Here is a 20,668-nt window from a genome sequence, read left to right on the forward strand (position 1 = left end):
ACCTGAACTCACTTTTCTTCACTACAGCTTTCATGCCATCAATGACCTGAACTCACTTTTGTTTACTAGAGCTTGCACGTCATCAATGACCTGAACTCACCTTTCTTCACTACAGCTTTCATGCCATCAATGACCTGAACTCACTTTTCTTTACTAGAGCTTGCACATCATCAATGAACTGAATTCACCTTTCTTTACTACAGCTTTCATGCCATCAATGACCTGAACTCACTTTTCTTTACCAGAGCTTGCACCTCAATGACCAGAACGCAACTTTCTTTACTAGAGCTTGCACGCCATCAATGACCTGAACTCACTTTTCTTTACTAGAGCTTGCACATCATCAATGAACTGAATTCACCTTTCTTTACTACAGCTTTCATGCCATCAATGACCTGAACTCACTTTTCTTTACCAGAGCTTGCACCTCAATGACCAGAACGCAACTTTCTTTACTAGAGCTTGCGCACCGTCAATGACCTGAACTCACCTTTCTTTACTAGAGCTTGCACATCATCAATGACCTTAACCCACCTTTCTTTACCAGATCTTGGACCCCAAAAATTACCTGAACACACCTTTCTTTACCAGAGCTTGCATGCCATCAATGACCTGAACTCGCCTCTCTTTACTAGAATTTCACGCCATCAATGACCTGAACTCACTTTTCTTTTCAAGAGCTTGTACGTCATCAATGACCTGAAATCACCTTTCTTTACCAGATCTTGCACGGCATCAATGAACTGAATTCACCTTTCTTTACTAGAGCGTGCACGCCATCACTGACCTGAAATCACCTTTCTTTACTAGAGCTTGCACATCATCAATGAACTGAATTTACCTTTCTTTACCAGATCATGCACGTCACCAATGACCTGAACTCACCTTTCTTTACTAGAGATTGCACGCCATCAATGACCTGACCTCACCTTTTTTTTACTAGAGATTGCATGCCCACAATGAACTGACCTTTCTTTACTAGAGCTAGCATGCCATCAATGACCTGAACTCACCTTTCTTTACCAGATCTTGCACGTCACCAATGACCTGAACTCACCTTTCTTTACTAGAGATTGCACGCCATCAATGACCTGACCTCACCTTTCTTTACCAGATCTTTCATGTTATCAGTGATCTGAACTCACCTTTCTTTACTAGAGATTGCACGCCACCAATGACCTGACCTGACCTTTTTTTTTACTAGAGATTGCACGCCCACAATGAACTGACCTTTCTTTACTAGAGCTTGCACGCAACCAATGACCTGAACTCACCTTTCTTTACTAGAGATTGCACGCTATCAATGGCCAGAACTCACCTTTCTTTACTAGAGCTTGCACATCATCAATTACCTGAATTCACCTTTCTTCACTACAGCTTTCATGCCATCAATGACCTGAACTCACTTTTCTTCACTACAGCTTTCATGCCATCAATGACCTGAACTCACTTTTATTTACTAGAGCTTGCACGCCATCAATGACCTGAACTCACCTTTCTTCACTAGAGCTTGCACATCATTAATGAACTGAATTCACCTTTCTTCACTACAGCTTTCAAGCCATCAATGACCTGAACTCACTTTTCTTTACCAGAGCTTGCACCTCATCAATGACCAGAACGCAACTTTCTTTACTAGAGCTTGCGCGCCGTCAATGACCTGAACTCACCTTTCTTTACTAGAGCTTGCACGTCATCAATGACCTTAACCCACCTTTCTTTACCAGATCTTGGACCCCAAAATTTACCTGAACACACCTTTCTTTACCAGTGCTTGCATGCCATCAATGACCTGAGCGCACCTCTCTTTACTAGAATTTCACGCCATCAATGACCTGAACTCACTTTTCTTTTCAAGAGCTTGTACGTCATCAATGACCTGAAATCACCTTTCTTTACCAGATCTTGCACGGCATCAATGACCTGAACTCACCTTTCTTCACTAGAGCTTGCATGCCATCACTGACCTGAACTCATCTTTCTTCACTAGAGCTTGCACGCCATCACTGACCTGAACTCACCTTTCTTTACTAGAGCGTGCACGCCATCAATGATCTGAACTCATCTTTCTTTACTAGACATTGCACACCAACAATGACCTGAACTCACCTTTTTTTCCTAGAGGTTGCACATCATCAATAACCTGAACTCACCTTTATTTACTACAATTTGCACATCATCAATAACCTGAACTCACCTTTATTTACTACAGTGTGCACATCATCGATGACCTGAACTCACCTTTCTTTACCAGATCTTGCATGCCATCAATTACCACAACTCACTTTTCTTTACTACAGCTTGCCCATCATCAATTACCAGAATTCACCTTTCTTTACTAGAGCTTGCATGCCATCAATGGCCTGAACTCATCTTTCTTTACTAGAGCTTGCATGTTATCAATGACCTGAACTCACCTTTCTTTACTAGAGATTGCACACCAACAATGACCTGAACTCACCTTTTTTTCCTACAATTTGCACATCATCAATAACCTGAACTCACCTTTATTTACTACAATTTGCACATCATCAATAACCTGAACTCACCTTTATTTACTACAATTTGCACATCATCAATAACCTGAACTCACCTTTATTTACTACAATTTGCACATCATCAATGACCTGAACTCACCTTTATTTACTAGAGCTTCCACGCCATCCATGACCTGAACTCACCTTTCTTTACTAGAGCTTGCACATCATCAATAACCTGAACTCACCTTTATTAACTACAATTTGCACATCATCAATGACCTGAACTCACCTTTATTTACTACAATTTGCACATCATCAATAACCTGAACTCACCTTTATTTACTACAGTTTGCACATCATCAATGACCAGAATTCACTTTTCTTTACTAGAGCTTGCACGCCATCAATGACCACAACTCACCTTTCTTTACCAGATCTTGCATGCCATCAATGACCACAACTCATCTTACTTTATCAGATCTTGCATGCCATCAATGGCCTGAACTCACCTTTATTTACTACAGCTTGCCCATCATCAATTACCAGAATTCACCTTTCTTTACTAGAGCTTGCATGCCATCAATGGCCTGAACTCACCTTTCTTTACTAGAGCTTGCACGTTATCAATGACCAGAACTCACTTTTCTTTGCTAGAGATTGCACCTTATCAATGACCAGAACTCACTTTTCTTTGCTAGAGATTGCACACCATCATTGACCTGAACTCACATTTCTTCACTACAGCTTTCATACCATCATTGACCTGAACTCACCTTTCTTTACTAGAGATTGCACACCATCATTGACCTGAACTCACCTTTCTTTACTAGAGCTTGCACACCATCAATGGCCTGAACTCACCTTTCTTTACTAGAGCTTGCACACCATCAATGGCCTGAACTCACCTTTCTTCACTAGAGCTTGCACGCCATCAATGGCCTGAACTCACCTTTCTTAACTAGAGCTTGCACACCATCAATGGCCTGAACTCACCTTTCTTCACTAGAGCTTGCACACCATCAATGGCCTGAACTCACCTTTCTTCACTAGAGCTTGCACGCCATCGATGGCCTGAACTCACCTTTCTTTACTAGAGCTTGCACGCCATCAATGGCCTGAACTCGCCTTTCTTCACTAGAGCTTGCACGCCATCAATGGCCTGAACTCACCTTTCTTCACTAGAGCTTGCACGCCATCAATGGCCTGAACTCGCCTTTCTTCACTAGAGCTTGCACGCCATCAATGGCCTGAACTCACCTTTCTTCACTAGAGCTTGCACACCATCAATGGCCTGAACTCACCTTTCTTCACTAGAGCTTGCACGCCATCGATGGCCTGAACTCACCTTTCTTTACTAGAGCTTGCACGCCATCAATGGCCTGAACTCGCCTTTCTTCACTAGAGCTTGCACACCATCAATTAGCTTTGCTTAGAAGATCTTGCAGGTCGTTAATGACCTATACCTCACCTTTCTTTACCAGAGCTCACACTTCAGTGACGGAAACTGAGGAGAATGTAGAGGAGAGGGACGTGGTTGGGAGTAAGGAGAGGTGAGGGAAGTCATTGGGAGGGAGGAGAGCTGAGGGAAGTGGTTGGAAGGGAGGAGAGGTGAGGGAAGTGGTTGGGAGGGGAGGAGAGGTGAGGGAAGTGGTTGGGAGTGAGGAGGGGTGAGGGAAGTGGTTGGGAGGGTGGTTGGGAGGGGAGGAGAGGTGAGGTGAGGGAAGTGGTTGGGAGGGAGGAGAGGTGAGGGAAGTGGTTGGGAGTGAGGAGTGGTGAGGGAAGTAGTTGGGAGGGAGGAGAGGTGAGGGATGTGGTTGTGAGCAAGGAGAGGTGAGGGAAGCGGTTGGGAGCAAGGAGAGGTGAGAGAAGTGGTTGGGAGGAGAGGTGAGGGAAGTGGTTGGGAGGAGAGGTGAGGGAATTGTTTGGGAGCGAGGAGAGGTGAGGGAAGTGGCTGGGAGGAGAGGTGAGGGAAGTGGTTGGGAGTGAGGAGAGGTAAGGGAAGCGGCTGGGAGGAGTTGGGGTGGGAGCGAGGAGAGGTGAGGGAAGTGGTTGGGAGGAGATGTGAGGGAAGTGGTTGGGAGAAAGCACAAAAGAGAGTAGAAGAGAGATGGTGAGAAGACAAGAGGTTATAGGGGGAATCCTCAGGGCAGAAGTGGATGTACCCTGGAGGATAGGCAGTGAACCGTTGATGCCAGGGACGGACAGAGAGAAGGTATAGAAAGAGAGAGAAGAGAAGAACAGAGATGTGATTGTCAACAGAGGGGAGGTTGTGGAGAAGAAGGGGTGGTTGTAACCAGGAGAAACGGATGGTGGGCTGGGGAGTAAGGTCCATGCAAGCAAGAAGCAAGAGAACCTGCCCAGAGGAGGGAAGCCCCTAGGAAACGAGCACCATGGCGAGGTGTGTGCAGGGGAGTTGGAGGGGGAAATGGAACTGTGGCCCTGAAGGATGAAGGTGGGGGAGGCCCCACAGGGGAAGGTAGAGAGTAGTGGACACTTAGCTAAGAGAACAATAGTAATATACTGGTGAGTGGTGCAGTCATAAGGAGGTCACGGGATAAGGATTGGAGGGGGCTGGGAGGGGCACCAAGGGGTGAGGCAGGGAGGGCTCATAGGGGCAACTAGGGCTAAGGATATGAGGGGGAGGGGCACCTGCAGGTCATGGCCTATGTAACTAACAGTGGTTTCTTCCCTCAGATTGACAGCTGAGAATGGTGCTGTTTCCACCCACATCTGCTCCAGGGGCTGCAGTCCTTATCCTCCTGTCTCTGGGGGTCGGAGGGTCTCGGGGTCAGAGGTAAGATGGACCCCCTTGCACATGCCCCCCCTTACTCACAGACCCTCACCAGCTCTCTCCCTCCACTCTTTACAGCCTCAAGCCGGACTTCTGCAGCGAGGTGGAGGAGTGTTTCACCTTCAGAGCCTTGTGCAACACCACGGAGTATGAGGTAGGTGCTGACACCCAGGGACCCACCCCTACTACTAGTACAGAGAGCCCCTGCCACACCACGGAGTATGAGGTAGGTGCTGACACCCAGGGACCCGCCCCTACTACTAGTACAGAGAGCCCCTACCAACACCTCGGAGTATGAGGTAGGGTCTGACACCCGGGGCCCGCCCCTACTACTAGTACAGAGAGCCACTGCCAACACCATGGAGTATGAGGTAGGTGCTGACCGCCTAAGCCCGCCCCTACTACTAGTACAGAGAGCCCCTACCAACAACTCAGAGTATGAGGTAGGTGCTGACAACCGGAGCCCCGCCCCTACTACTAGTACAGAGAGCCCCTACCAACACCACGGAGTATGAGGTAGGTGCTGACCGCCTAAGCTCCGCCCCTAGTACTAGTAAAGAGAGCCCCTACCAACACCTCAGAGGATGAGGTAGGTGCTGACACCCTGAGCCCGCCCCTACTACTAGTACAGAGAGCCCCTACCAACACCACAGAGTATGAGGTAGGTACTGACAGTCGATGCCCCGCCCCTACTACTAGTACAGAGTCCCTACCAACACCACAGAGTATGAGGTAGGTGCTGACCTCCTAAGCCCTGCCCCTACTACTAGTACAGAGAGCCCCTACCCACACCATGGAGTATGAGGTAGGTGCTGACACCCTGAGCCCCGTCCCTACTACTAGTACAGAGAGACCCTACCCACACCATAGAGTATGAGGTAGGTGCTGACAGTCGATGCCCCGCCCCTACTACTAGTTCAGAGAGCCCCTGCCACACCACAGAGTATGAGGTAGGTGCTGACTGCCTAGGCCCCGCCCCTACTACTAGTACAGAGAGCCCCTACCAACACCTCGGAGTATGAGGTAGGGTCTGACACCCGGGGCCCGCCCCTACTACTAGTACAGAGAGCCACTGCCAACACCATGGAGTATGAGGTAGGTGCTGACCGCCTAAGCCCACCCCTACTACTAGTACAGAGAGCCCCTACCAACAACTCAGAGTATGAGGTAGGTGCTGACACCCGGAGCCCCGCCCCTACTACTAGTACAGAGAGCCCCTACCAACACCACGGAGTATGAGGTAGGTGCTGACACCCAGAGCCCCGCCCCTACTACTAGTACAGAGAGCCCCTACCAACACCACAGAGTATGAGGTAGGTACTGACAGTCGATGCCCCGCCCCTACTACTAGTACAGAGTCCCTACCAACACCACAGAGTATGAGGTAGGTGCTGATCGCCTAAGCCCTGCCCCTACTACTAGTACAGAGAGCCCCTACCCACACCATAGAGTATGAGGTAGGTGCTGACAGTCGATGCCTCGCCCCTACTACTAGTACAGAGAGCCCCTACCCACACCTCAGAGTATGAGGTAGGTGCTGACAGTCGATGCCCCGCCCCTACTACTAGTACAGAGAGCCCCTACCCACACCTCAGAGTATGAGGTAGGTGCTGACACCCTGAGCCCCGTTCCTACTACTAGTACAGAGAGCCCCTACCAACACCTCAGAGTATGAGGTAGGTGCTGACAGTCGATGCTCCGCCCCTACTACTAGTACAGGGAGCCCCTACCCACACCTCAGAGTATGAGGTAGGTGCTGACACCCTGAGCCCCGTCCCTACTACTAGTACAGAGAGACCCTACCCACACCATAGAGTATGAGGTAGGTGCTGACAGTCGATGCCCCGCCCCTACTACTAGTACAGAGAGCCCCTACCCACACCTCAGAGTATGAGGTAGGTGCTGACACCCTGAGCCCCGTTCCTACTACTAGTACAGAGAGCCCCTACCAACACCTCAGAGTATGAGGTAGGTGCTGACACCCTAAGCCCTCGGGTGCTGTGCCCTGTGAGACAGTTCTGGTTCTTTACCCTGAGAAAGAGGTGTGTGATGCTTGGGACTGAAGTGCTCCTGTTTCCCTTCCTAGGCTCGGCTATACCCACCCTCCGTCTGGGTGGGCACACGTGTGACGGCCTCGTACACCCGTGCCAGGCTGACCGGTTTCTGGCGTCTCCTCAGCTACATCCAGGGCCAAAATGAAGATGGTAAGGACGCCGGGCAAAGGCGGGCATGGCGAATGGGGCATAGCGAAGGGGGCATGGCATGGGCATGGCGAAGGGGGCAGGGCATCGGTATGGCGAAGGGGGCAGAGGCTGATCATGGTGAAGGGGCAGAAGCCGATCATGGTGAAAGGGGCAGAGGCTGGGCATGGTGAAGGGGCAGAGGCTGGGCATGGTGAAGGGGCAGAGACTTGGCATGGTGAAGGGGCAGAGTCTGGGCATGGTGAAGGGGCAGAGCCTGGGCATGGCGAAGGGGTAGAGGATGGGCATGGTGAAGGTGGCAGAGGCTGGGCATGGTGAAGGGGCAGAAGCTGGGCATGGTGAAGGGGGCAGAGGATGGGCATGGCGAAGGAGACAAAGGCTGTGTCTGGAGGGTTGGCATATGCAGGGTGTGAGGAAAGATACGAAATACTGTCGGGGGAGAAAGGCTGGGTGTGAGGAAGAAAGGGACTGAGGAAGAGGACGAATATGGCTGAGCATGAGGAAAGCACAACAATCGGCCTCGGCGAAGAGGTGAAATACGGAGCTTGGCAAAGGGAAAAAGTCTGGCAACGAAGAAGAGACACGTGCTGGGCATGAAGAAGAGGATGAAGGCTAGGCCCATCCAGCGAGAGAGGAAGAAAACGATTGAATGAGTGACAGTGTGAGGAGTGAGAAACAGAACAGGCGAGAGCGAGACTTGTAGATGGAATGTGTGTGTGAGGAAGAAAAAGGCAGAGGGCCCGATTCACAAAGGTAAACTGAGACAAAAGTCTAACTTTACTACTCTTGAATGCCCGTTGTGAATACCGAAAGTCGCAAAGTTAGACCTTTGTCTCAGTTAAACTTAAATTTGGTCTTAAGTTTAAATGAGATCAAAAGTTAAACAAAAGTCTAACTTTACTACTCGCAAATGCCCTTTGTGATACTGAAAGTCATAAAGTTAGACTTTTGTCTCAGTTAAACTTACATTTTGATCTTAAGTTTAACTTAGATCAAAACTGAGACAAAAGTCTAACTTTACTACTTGTAAATGCCCTTTGTGATACTGAAAGTCATAAAGTTAGACTTTTGTCTCAGTTAAACTTACATTTTGATCTTAAGTTTAACTTAGATCAAAACTGAGACAAAAGTCTAACTTTACTACTCGTAAATGCCCTTTGTGATACTGAAAGTCATAAAGTTAGGCGTTTGTCTCAGTTTATCTTTGTGAATCAGGCCCACAGAGTGATAAGTGGAAGGAGAATTAAGAGAGGGGAAGAAAAGAAAGAGAGAAACACTGAGTTTGCTGAAAGGAAAGAAAAGGGAAACAGCAGAAGGAGATTTTGGAATAGGAAATGCTGAATGGTGAAAGATGGAAACACAAAGAGAGAGGGAGAGAAACCAAGGATGTAGAAACAGAGAGAGAAATATACAGAGAGGGAAGGAGGCAAAAGAGGAGTGAGAGGAAGGGACAGAACGAGACAGAGCGGGAGAGGGATGGCGGGGAGAAGTGGAGATTCCAGTCTTGTCTTGTTTCTTCACTCTCTTGGAAACTCAAGAAATTTCCCTTCCCTTCTACTAATGAGTAAAAATAATTCGATTTTCCACACACTATTCTAAATACTTTCCTTTCAAGGGGAAACTCCACTTGATGAGGGCACACTTTATCTCCAGAGGTCTCTCTGGCAAGTACCCAACAGTGAACATAGGTTGAGTCACTAAATTTGGAGGTTTCCTCTCTGCTTCGACCTTTTATGGAGTTTTATATAGCGCAAACTTGACCCGAATTGAGTATCAGAGCGCCTTACATGGCACCTGTTGCGTTACATTGATCATGGTCATTGACGGCTACCGCCCTTCTCCCTGTATGCCCACATCAACAAAACGGAACAGGATTTGTCTTTGGAAGGCGGGGGGGGGAGGGTCGCAAAACCCCCCGGCCGTATTTATTAAGATACAAAATAATAAAATTGTTAAACAAAATATACAATTTTTATGCAAAAATATTCAGACACATTTAGATACATTTATATCGACAATTGTGATCGGCAAGCCTTAACAAGATTCTAATACAGCTTGTTTCCTAACCGAATCTAACATCCTCATCTGAAATTTTTTGCATGCTAACATTTATGGCGATATGGCAAGGTCGCTAACCGGTGTCAGGTCTTACAAGCTGCGCCCCTTACGCAGGTGCGCATGCGTAGCCGGGTCCGTTGATAACCCGGTCCACTCCTGCAGCCGAGCCCGTTAATTACTCGGTCCACCCTTGCAGCCGAGCCCGTTAATTACTCGGTCCACCCTTGCAGCCGAGCCCGTTACTTACTAGGTCCACCCCTGCAGCCGAGCCCGTTAATTACTCGGTCCACCCATGCAGCCGAGCCCGATAATTACTCGGTCCACCCCGTGCACTTCATTTAACCAGTGAAGGAGGGCCCTTACTTGCGTTACCAGCTGCCCCTGAAGTTCTAGGAGGGGCCAGTGACCCCTCCTCCCCCTGAGCGGACACCTCCAAAGGATGATACCGCCCCATAAGACCTTAAAATAGCTGCTCACCGGTCATGACCTTACCGCATGTCCAATACCCTAATAAATACGACGACCTGTGGAAAAAATTAACTAAAGGACAGCTACACTATCTACAACACATGTCATGACATTATCAAGCTACTATGGGAAAAAAGGCCTAAACAGAAAGACAGCAAACATTCATAATTACATTTTAACATTTCTCCCCAAACGGGAAGCCAATACTTTAATACACGAGAGATATACACAACTCCAGTCTACATCCAGCAATCTACTGACATACTGCTTCAACTATACATCCTAAAAGAAAAACAACTTAATCAATAACAAAACAGGTATACGTAATGCACAACACAGCTTTGTTCCGGAGATAGTGGGTGGGGAAAATTAGGAGGCCCCGAGCGCGGGGCACGACCAGTGTGGGGGAGCGTCAGGCGACAAGAAGGGCCAACTGAGCGCTCCCCCCTCCTTTATTCCCAGGGACGCGGGGAGGGGGCGGGCCGCCCCCTCCCCTCAACCCTCGACGCCCGCCCCCTTGACCTGGAAGTCTGCACCACTCCTCCGAGTCAGGGATTAGGCGTCGGCCAACCGGTGGTGTGGCGCACACCTCCCGCGTAACCATTGGGTGCCGGGAGATCACGCCACCACACCACCGGGAGGAAAGGGGAGAGGTGATCGCCGCACTGCCATGCGGGCGGGGAGGCCAACGGCCCCCCCTTTTCAATTTGTTAGGCACGGGTAAATTAAGTGATCTGCACAGAATCACAGGATGTTCAGCGTCATTGCCGAGACTCAAACCTGGTTCCCAGATTCGAGGTCGACCGCCCTAGCCGAACAACATTCCCATAATCACCAGGACTGTCCTAACACTGCTTCAATTTAGGGAAGAGTTGAAGACTCACCTCTTTAGGGAGCAATACATCACAATGCGCTAACTGTCCACAACCCAGCTTCCTCTCCTATCACTCGTTGACTTTATGCTTGTAATTAACGCTGTACAGCACTCCTCTGCCTGTTGGCTACGTTGAGCTATACGGATACCTCCTCTGCCTGTTGGCTACGTTGAGCTATACGGATACCTCCTCTGCCTGTTGCCTACGTTGAGCTATACGGATACCTCCTCTGCCTGTTGGCTACGTTGAGCTATACGGATACCACAGGACAAATTCACAAAGGAAGGCAAAGTTAGTCCAAAAGTCTAAATTTAGATCTAAAGTCTAACTTTACAACTTTTTGGTTTTCACAAAGGTAAGTTACTACTATTAACTTTACTACTAGTAATTTTACTAGTAGTATGTAATTTTATTACTAGTAAGTTTACTAGAAGTAACTTCCTATTTTGAATACCGAGAAGTTGTCAAATTAAACATTAGGTCTAAGTTAGACTTTTGATTGAATTTAAAATTGTAAATTGGCCTCTTCTCAAGAACAAAACCATAAATGTTAAATGTGTTTCAAAAATGGACATTGTAGGGGGCGTGGCTTGGACGGCGGGGAGAATGGCCACCTAGTCTGTCTTTGCGCTGCACGGGACCCAGATTTGCGGCGAAAACAGTGTGATACAGACCCCGAAAACATGCACTAAAGGTGATTCCAGCGACCGCATCTACTGGAGCACAGGATGTTGAGACTGTATTCGTGAACCACCCGGTAATTGCGGTCTGGCCTAAAGATCGACTTTGTGCCCGGGTAATTCGCGGCTCGCCTGCCATCTTAGAGCCGCGGGTTCCATCCAGACGTGAGCGGAGGTTCCAGCATGCTATCTTTTCCCGCATCAGCCACTCATTACAAAGGTGGTCTCTAGCTTCCTTCATCCACGATCTTTCTGACAGGTATGTCTAGGTGCTGAACTGTAAAATATGAATTGGAATGATTCGGCCTCCTTAGGGGTTTTAATCCAGTCGGACTGCCATTCCAGTATTATCGTCCTGGCTTAAGACTCTCACTGACTCTCACTGACTTTCAGAGACTTGACATAGCCTTGGTGATTGATCTCTGTAATATGTTCTAAGACAAGTTATAAATCTATTGTCTCACTCAAAATGGTGCCAGTCATGCTGTGGCCATTCGGCCGTATTTAATCTGGACATTTGATGCAGGTCAGCTTTAGGTATGTCTTAAAAAGATCTTGCACTGTTTATAGGAAGGATCCAGCATTGCATTGCATAGCTTTGCAGTGCTCAACTGGCTCGTGCTCCTCACTATCTATGGGTTCTAGAGAGTCCTAGAGAGTGCTAGCCGCCACTGTTAGTTCACTTGTCGTGGAGCAAGCCCACAGAAATCTCACGGCTCCTTAGCTAAGAGGTTGCTTCACTTATCCCTAGACAAGCTAGTGTGGCCGATACTGGGCAGGATAGATTCCTCTTAGTGATAATGCTTTCTTATCTATGTCTATTTTATTGGTGATTTATTTTGTACATGTGATAAAAGAAACTTTATATTTATATCATTGATATTCTTAAAAACAATAAAAAAAGATATATATTTTCAAATATGAATTGTTCTGTTTATCCTTGAATTGTCCATGTGATTGTTTTGTGTTGTGTCAACCCCTAGGTCAATCACCCCTTTACCTACATTTGTTGGACCCCTTTTTTAGGGCCTTTATATCCCAAGGCAGGGTTCTTGTCTTTTCTATTTGCATTGGTTATTCCCCCCATTTCCTGCCTATATCCTAAAGTTACCCTTGGGGAACCCCCTTCTGTGTCTACTATAGGAAGGATCCAGCACTGCATTGCATAGCTTTGCAGTGCTCAACTGGCTCGTGCTCCTCACTATCTATGGGTTCTAGAGAGTCCTAGAGAGTGCTAGCCGCCACTGTTAGTTCACTTGTCGTGGAGCAAGCCCACAGAAATCTCACGGCTCCTTAGCTAAGAGGTTGCTTCACTTATCCCTAGACAAGCTAAATGCGCTAAATTATTTGCATGTAGAAGACTCTTCTTCTGGCTAGATTTCTAAATGTTTTCTGAGCATTATTAGAATTGTTGGCAGAAGATCTACCTTTCGTACATAAAAAAGGAGGGGTTCTTTAATTAAGAGATTACATCGCTTACCCCTCGGCGAGGTTTATGCACTAAGTTGAATGTATGTAGAAGATGCTTCTTCTCGCAATGTTACCAAAAGGTTATCAGAATGTTATCACACGATGTTTCGACTACCGTTTTATTACATATGTCCCTGTGCGAGCGTAGACAGCACTGCCGTCGCAGCTCTTCAGTTTGAGTTTCAGGGAGGGGGGAGGAGAGGGGGGAGTACCGAGGGGGGTGGAGGGGGGAAAGGGGGTGCTGAGTAAGTTGGGGGGCTGGGGGGTTGTGGGGTTGTAAAGACGGATGTTTCAGGATTATCTCTGCTATGTACTACACTTTTCCTATTCTCTATTCTCTTTCCTTCCTTTTGTTTCTCCTCTCACCCTTTCTCGGCTACCTTTCACTTATTAAAAACTCACTGCCACCACGATGTGTGCCACATATACAGGGTTCATCTTCTGCTTGCATCACTTTCTATTGGGGTATCTATCAAACGCAGCCTGCCTATGAGAGAGAAGGTGAACCTCACAGTGAAGCCCACACTCTCCCAAATGTCGGGGCGACTCACCACCACATTGAACCCAACCCATGTCCATGGCTACAAATAAGAATTTAGCAGCCTCTCTGCATATTGTCTCGCTAAACGTTAAGGGGCTTAATCAACCAGTCAAGCACAAAAAAAAATTGGATTATCTGGCCAAAACTAAAGGGGATATAATTCTCATGCAGGAAACCAAATTATCCCAGATTGATGCTGATAATCTTAAACAACACTGGATCTCAATTGCACTTTGCTCCCCTGCGACTCAAAAGAAAAGAGGGGTGATCACCCTGGTTGCTAAGAAATCAAACTTAGCTCTGGTATCTCATTTGGTAGATTCCGAGGGTAGACTAAGCATTGCACACCTACAAAGAGATGAAGACCATATCTATGTGGCAAATATTTATGGACCTAATACAGACCTCCCTGAATTCTGGGAATATGTATCAAAAGAACTTGAAAATATTCCGCAAGATGAGCTCCTGGTGGTTGGTGGGGATCTTAATCTACCACTAGATCCCTTGCTAGATAGGCAATCCAAGAGTGTGTACCACCCCCCACGCTTTCATGAGGCACTGAAATGAATGTGTGCTAAATTCCACCTACATGGCTCGTGGCGCCTCCAACATCCAGATGGTCATGACTATAATTTCTACTCCCCTCCTCACAATTCTTATTCAAGAATAGATTATTTATTAATATTCGACTCACATACACACCTTATCGACGAAACTGATATAGCCCCCATATTGGTGTCGGACCATGCATGTATCCATATGAAACTGGCAGGCTCACACTCACTCATCCCCCCCAGACGATGGCGCTTCAACAATGAGATATTGTCGGTACCAGAGAACAAGAAAATCATAGAACAGTGCATATGAGAATACTTTCAGATAAACTCGCAGCCAGAAACAGATCCCGCCTTAGTATGGGACGTGTTTAAGGCCACATTAAGGGGTACGCTGATAGGTATTAGGGCTCGTATGAACAAAGAATTAAACTCCGAACTAGACTCTTTAGAAAAAACAATCAAGCAGCTAGAGATGCAACACTCCCTCGACTTGAACAATAAAGCGACCATTGACCGCTTGACTAACTTGAAATATAAATACAACGCCGTTCTCAGTAAACGGGCAGGAGTATGGATTAATAAATTCAAGGCCTTAAGGTTTTGTGAGGGTAACAAAGCAGGGAAGTTCCTGGCTTCCTATCTTAAACAGCAATTACATATAACATCTATTAGAGACCAGTCCAATACCACCCAAACCAAACAGACAGACATTCTCCGCACATTCCAATCCTTCTATGAGGACCTTTATAAGAACAATAACCGATTCAACATAGAAGAGTGCAATAAATATCTAAACTCAATTCAACTCCCACGATTATCCGAGACTGACAAAGCCAAATTAGGGGCCCCATTGACAATGGAAGAAATTTCTTCCGCCATAAAAACACTGAAGAATAATAAAGCTCCGGGGCCAGACGGCTTCACGGCCAATTTCTATAAGACCTTTGAGGAACAACTTAACCCACGTCTCATCAAACTATTCCAAAACCTGTTCAAGAGAGACATTGTGTTCTGGGGAAGAGAGACAGGACACAAAGCCTGTTCAAGAGAGACATTGTGTTCTGGGGAAGAGAGACAGGACACAAAACCTGTTCTAGAGAGACATTGTGTTCTGGGGAAGAGAGACAGGACACAAAGCCTGTTCAAGAGAGACATTGTGTTCTGGGGAAGCGAGACAGGGCACAAAACCTGTTCAAGAGAGACATTGTGTTCTGGGGAAGAGAGACAGGACACAAAGCCTGTTCAAGAGAGACATTGTGTTCTGGGGAAGCGAGACAGGACACACAGCCTGTTCAAGAGAGACATTGTGTTCTGGGGAAGCGAGACAGGGCACAAAACCTGTTCAAGAGAGACATTGTGTTCTGAGGAAGAGAGACAGGACACAAAGCCTGTTCAAGAGAGACATTGTGTTCTGGGGAAGCGAGACAGGACACACAGCCTGTTCAAGAGAGACATTGTGTTTTGGGGAAGCGAGACAGGGCACAAAGCCTGTTCAAGAGAGACATTGTGTTCTGGGGAAGAGAGACAGGACACAAAGCCTGTTCAAGAGAGACATTGTGTTCTGGGGAAGCGAGACAGGGCACAAAACCTGTTCAAGAGAGACATTGTGTTCTGGGGAAGAGAGACAGGACACACAGCCTGTTCAAGTGAGACATTATGTTCTGGGGAAGCGAGACAGGACACAAAGCCTGTTCAAGAAAGACATTGTGTCTGGGGAAGAGAGACAGGACACAAAGCCTGTTCAAGAGAGACATTGTGTTCTGGGGAAGAGAGACAGGGCACAAAACCTGTTCAAGAGAGACATTGTGTTCTGGGGAAGCGAGACAGGACACACAGCCTGTTCAAGAGAGACATTGTGTTCTGGGGAAGCGAGACAGGACACAAAGCCTGTTCAAGAGAGACATTGTGTTCCATGGAAGAGAGACAGGACACACAGCCTGTTCAGGAGAGACATTGTGTTCTGGGGAAGCGAGACAGGGCACAAAACCTGTTCAAGAGAGACATTGTGTTCTGGGAAAGAGAGACAGGACACACAGCCTGTTCAAGAGAGACATTGTGTTCTGGGGAAGAGAGACAGGACACAAAGCTTGTTCAAGAGAGACATTGTGTTCTGAGGAAGAGAGACAGGACACAAAACCTGTTCAAGAGAGACATTGTGTTCTGGGGAAGAGAGACAGGACACAAAGCCTGTTCAAGAGAGACATTGTGTTCTGGGGAAGAGAGGCAGGACACACAGCCTGTTCAAGAGAGACATTGTGTTCTGGGGAAGAGAGACAGGACACACAGCCTGTTCAAGAGAGACATTGTGTTCTGGGAAGAGAGGCAAGTCATGGGGACTCCATTCATAGTAAGAGGAAGAGAGGGCGTAAGGTAATGAAACAGGACCGAGCAACGAGAGGTTGGACTTAGGAAAGCAAGCAGAATCTTGAGAAGAGACGCAGGACCTGGAGAAGAGAGGCTGGGCTGAGTAGGGTGACCAACCATCCATAATATTCACGGACTACCCGTAATTAGCCCTTATGTCTGTTGCTCATGATAGAGGTCTTAACAGATGTCATTTGTCCATAATTTTAGCCTCTCGACTACAGGAAAAAAAATTCCCACAATTGTGATCCTAAGCTGAAGTGGAGGAGAGTGGGTCTCCTCTGCTGCATTCTGGAGGGAGGGACCGACAGCTAAAAAGAAAGAAGCCTTCTTGCCAGGGTGTCTGCTTCACCTGAGAAATGCAAATGAGTGCGGTCAGCAAACTTAAAGGCTGCTCTGGAGCCGGTACAGCCGTGAGTTGATGGAGTCGCTTGAAACTTCCTGATAACAAGATATTTTCTGTTTGAGAGGTACTGTACGTGTGTGTCACGCTGAGCTGTGGAATGAGTGCTGTCAATGCACAGTTATAAAAAAAATTGCACTAGGTATAATCTGCATATTACTGAACTCTTTCATTTAGAAGCCCTTTTTATCTTTAACCTAAATTTATATGTGCATTTAGTGGCAGCCTATATGATACTGTGTATAATGCACGTTTCAAATAATGACTTTAACATTCACAGCGCTTTCAAGGACCTCCTACCACTAAAAATACAAGTCACTTTTCCCTGATGCACCAAACAGAATTCCACTCTGTGGACCTCTGGTTGCACACGTACACATCTGCAGTGATCGCATTAACCAATAGAGGTTTCATAACATATAATAGTACAGTTTCCAATGATTAGTCTCTGGTTGGCGCAGGTAGGTACTTGCGACAAGCAGGGAACCCTCTCCTCTAAGTCAGGGCAAAGGATTACTCTCAGGGAATAACCCCTGCTCACCTTCTAGGTAGTGTGGCGCAAGCAGTCTAGGCTAATCTCTGGAGCACATGTGGTTAAGCATTTGCAGTACCTTACACAGTAAATTACCAACCCCCCACACAATGACACAAGACTGTATGTATACAAAATATACTCTTTATATAGCAGGGTTCAAGCAGGTTTAAAATACAATCTTTATGCTTCAATAAGTGTTCCAGTTACTTGTAAAATTGTCCCAATACTTTAAAATGGTGCCACAGTTCTTTATCTGCAAAAGTCTGTACTGATGGGCAAGTTCTTGGAAGGTATGGCGCTTACTAGCGCTTCTGGGCGCTTCGTCGCGCTCCTGTGTGCTTCGTTCCGCTTTAAGGAAGGTGCCCCCCTAATCCTCATGCTTCTCGCGTGAGCAAGCTTACGGTGCAAACAGGTTCCCAGCGCACTATGAGGCGTACCAGCCTCAGGGGAGCCGCCGTATGGTGCGAACAGGTTCACAAGCGAAGCGCACAATACCTCTTTCTTGATGGCGGGTTCGGTGCGGCCGATGCTAGGCTGACGTCCCACGTTGCGGTGCCTTCCAGAAGGGTGTCGCGGCACGGAGACCATGGGGCCACTTGTCTTGAGGTTGGCGGTGCTCGGGGGACACAGGCTCACAAGCAGGGTCCGCGTCCTGAAGAGGGGGCAGCTGCTTGAGGCCAATCCAGCGGCGTTTCTCCCAAAGGGGGGGCAGAGCGCCGATGCAGGCAGTCTTTGTGGTGTGTTCCATGGCTCGGGGCTCAGGTTCACGTTACTTGGACCAGTCAGTCCGTTCTTGCGGTGCTCTCCTGACTCGTAGTAGCAGCTCACGGTGCTTGGGCCAGACGGGGCAGGCCTTTGCGGTGTGAGTTGCGTTGGCAGGTGTCCAGGAGTCGCCTTGCTTGTCGGGATGAACTGCACGGGCTCTCAGAGTGCGGGACAGCTTCCCTGTTGCACTCAGGTCTCTGGGGTCAGCACTGAAGGAAAAGTTCACACCAGCAGCAGCTTCCTTCTTTCAGGGGGTTAGCGCCCAATGTTCTTGGGGCGCAGTTCACGGGGCAAGTTCACAAGCAAGCCCTTGGAGATCTTTTCAAGTAGAATGCACAAGTTGAAATAAAGTAAAGTCTCTTTCAGTCTTTGTCTTCCCTCCTTCTTGCAACAAGGCACCCACCACAGGCCAGTCGCTCAGGATTAGAGACAGTAGTCCTCCATGCAGCTTTCCCAGGTCCTTCTCTTCAGGAAGAGTTTCTCCTTGGCGTCAACAGGATCTGATTTGTTAGGAGCAGGACTCCTATTTTTATAGGACATATCTTTTGTTCTCGCAGGCCACGGGGGCCTTTGCCTAATCCAGTCAGTCTCTGAGCACTTTGTTTTGCAGGCTCTGGTGTCTTCTTTCAGTGTGTAGGCAGGGACATCAGACGCTCCGCAGGAGGTAGAGCCAGCATTGTCATGACAAGTACAGCCAGGAGCACTCTTATGACAGTCGTCCCTCTTCCTTGGCCAGGTGCAGGGCAGTCATCAATCGCTCCCCAGGGGGCGGAGCCAGCATTGTGGTGGCAGAGCACAGCCCTATTCAGAGTCAAGGGGCACTCCCCCCACCCATCCTGGTGTAATCCCTCCATTCACCACCTGTCATCCCTAGCCCTGTCACTCACAGAACCCAGACAGCAGATACACATAAGAGCAGAGGTGGGCTGAAATGGTTAGGCAAGCAAAGGCTAACTTTCTAAAAGTAGCATTTGCAAACACAGGATATTAAAATAAACTTTACTAAAATAAGTATTTTATTATTCTCAGTTTAGGCATACTAAACATGACTTTCTACCACGTTCCCTGAGCCTGCTGGGATTATAGAGTGTAATAATTCCAGCAGCCCATTCTGGCCCATGAGAACAGGTAGCCTTACAATAGTGAAAAACGAAATTGGCTGTAATTCACTATTAGGACATGCCACACACATCAGGGCTTGTCCTACCTCATGCTTACAATGCACCCTGCCCTTGGGCCTACCATAGGGGTGACTAATATGAAGTTAAGGGAAGGTTTAGGGACTGGCAAGTGGGTGCACTTGCCCAGTCAGCATGACAGTACCAGACTGCACGCAGGTTCTGCAATGGCAGACCCTAGACACATTTTACTAGGCCGCTTCTGTGGGTGGCACAACCAGTGCTGCAAGCTCACCAGCAGCATTTGGATTTACAAGCCCTGGCACTCCTGGTGCACTTTACTGGGGACTGACAGTAAACCAAATAAGTCAATCATGGACACCAATCAATGTATATACTTTACATAGGGAGCACTTGCTTTTTTTTTTTTAAACAATTTTTATTACACATAATTTTTCAAAACATTAAGGAGCCCCCCCCCCCCCCCCCGCCCTCCACCCACTCAAATACAGGCATGGTTGCACGATATTATTGATCATATCGTCTAACATCGACTAACTAAACATGACGAGTAACTATACCCTTAAGACAAGACTATAAACATTTGCATTTAAGTAATGAATAAAAAAAAAAAAAAAAAAATGGAGTTAAGTTACTATCCAAGACCTTCGATCCACTGTGTAAGTGGGTACCAAATTTCTAAACCCTTCTTTTTCTTTTTGACACCCTTCCTGCTGTATATTGCTTTTTCCAAGCTATAGGCTGAGAGTAGTCTGGCTTGCCATTGGTGGAAAGATGGGGGGACATTATCCAGCCAAGAAGAGCCAAGACAGATTCGAAGCACCGCCATGGAGACAAATAGAAGTCCCTTCATGTTATCTGGGTGGTCAGCACTATCAAACCCCACTCCGGTGTTGTAATTACAATTTCTGTTACAAATATTTCAGAGAAAAAGGTGGATATCTCACGTCTGATGGTACATAGTGCCCCGCAAGTAGCAAACATATGTATTAGATCTACTTCAGGCATCATGCATCTCGGACAAAATGTCCCTTTACCTGTACTCCATTTAGCTAGCATATAGGGGGTATGGTATAGAAGAAAGAAAGTTTTGTAGAATTGTGCTTGCAGTTTTGAGGACATTAGTATCGATTGGGATAGCTGGAATGCGTTCTGGATGGGTATAATTGAAATTCTGAGTTTATTCTGCCAATTATCTATGTGTTTGTCCATATCATCCGGGAATCCAGTGGTTAACTTGGTGTATATTGCCCCAATTTTTACTTTGCTACAATGAACAATAGATTCTATTAGCTCGGATTGGCTGTGGCGCAGTGCCCTGAGCAGCCAACACCATCAAAA

The 20,668-nt window shown here is 47.3% G+C and overlaps 1 protein-coding gene across 1 annotated transcript in view; it reads left to right on the top strand.

Moving 5' to 3' along the window:
• The first annotated feature begins 5,172 nt into the window (after positions 1-5,172).
• LOC147662868 (heme-binding protein 2-like) overlaps positions 5,173-20,668 on the top strand; it is a 32,921-nt gene continuing 17,425 nt past the window's right edge. The window contains exons 1-3 of the mRNA XM_086950835.1: positions 5,173-5,274; positions 5,350-5,425; positions 7,358-7,475. Of these exons, the coding sequence (XP_086806961.1) occupies positions 5,189-5,274; positions 5,350-5,425; positions 7,358-7,475 (280 nt within the window). The 5' untranslated portion in view covers positions 5,173-5,188. The remainder of the gene's footprint in view (positions 5,275-5,349; positions 5,426-7,357; positions 7,476-20,668) is intronic.

This window comes from Lissotriton vulgaris, unplaced genomic scaffold (assembly GCF_964263255.1).
Source record: "Lissotriton vulgaris unplaced genomic scaffold, aLisVul1.2 SCAFFOLD_1959, whole genome shotgun sequence".
In the NCBI taxonomy this organism is placed as follows: Eukaryota; Metazoa; Chordata; class Amphibia; order Caudata; family Salamandridae; genus Lissotriton; species Lissotriton vulgaris.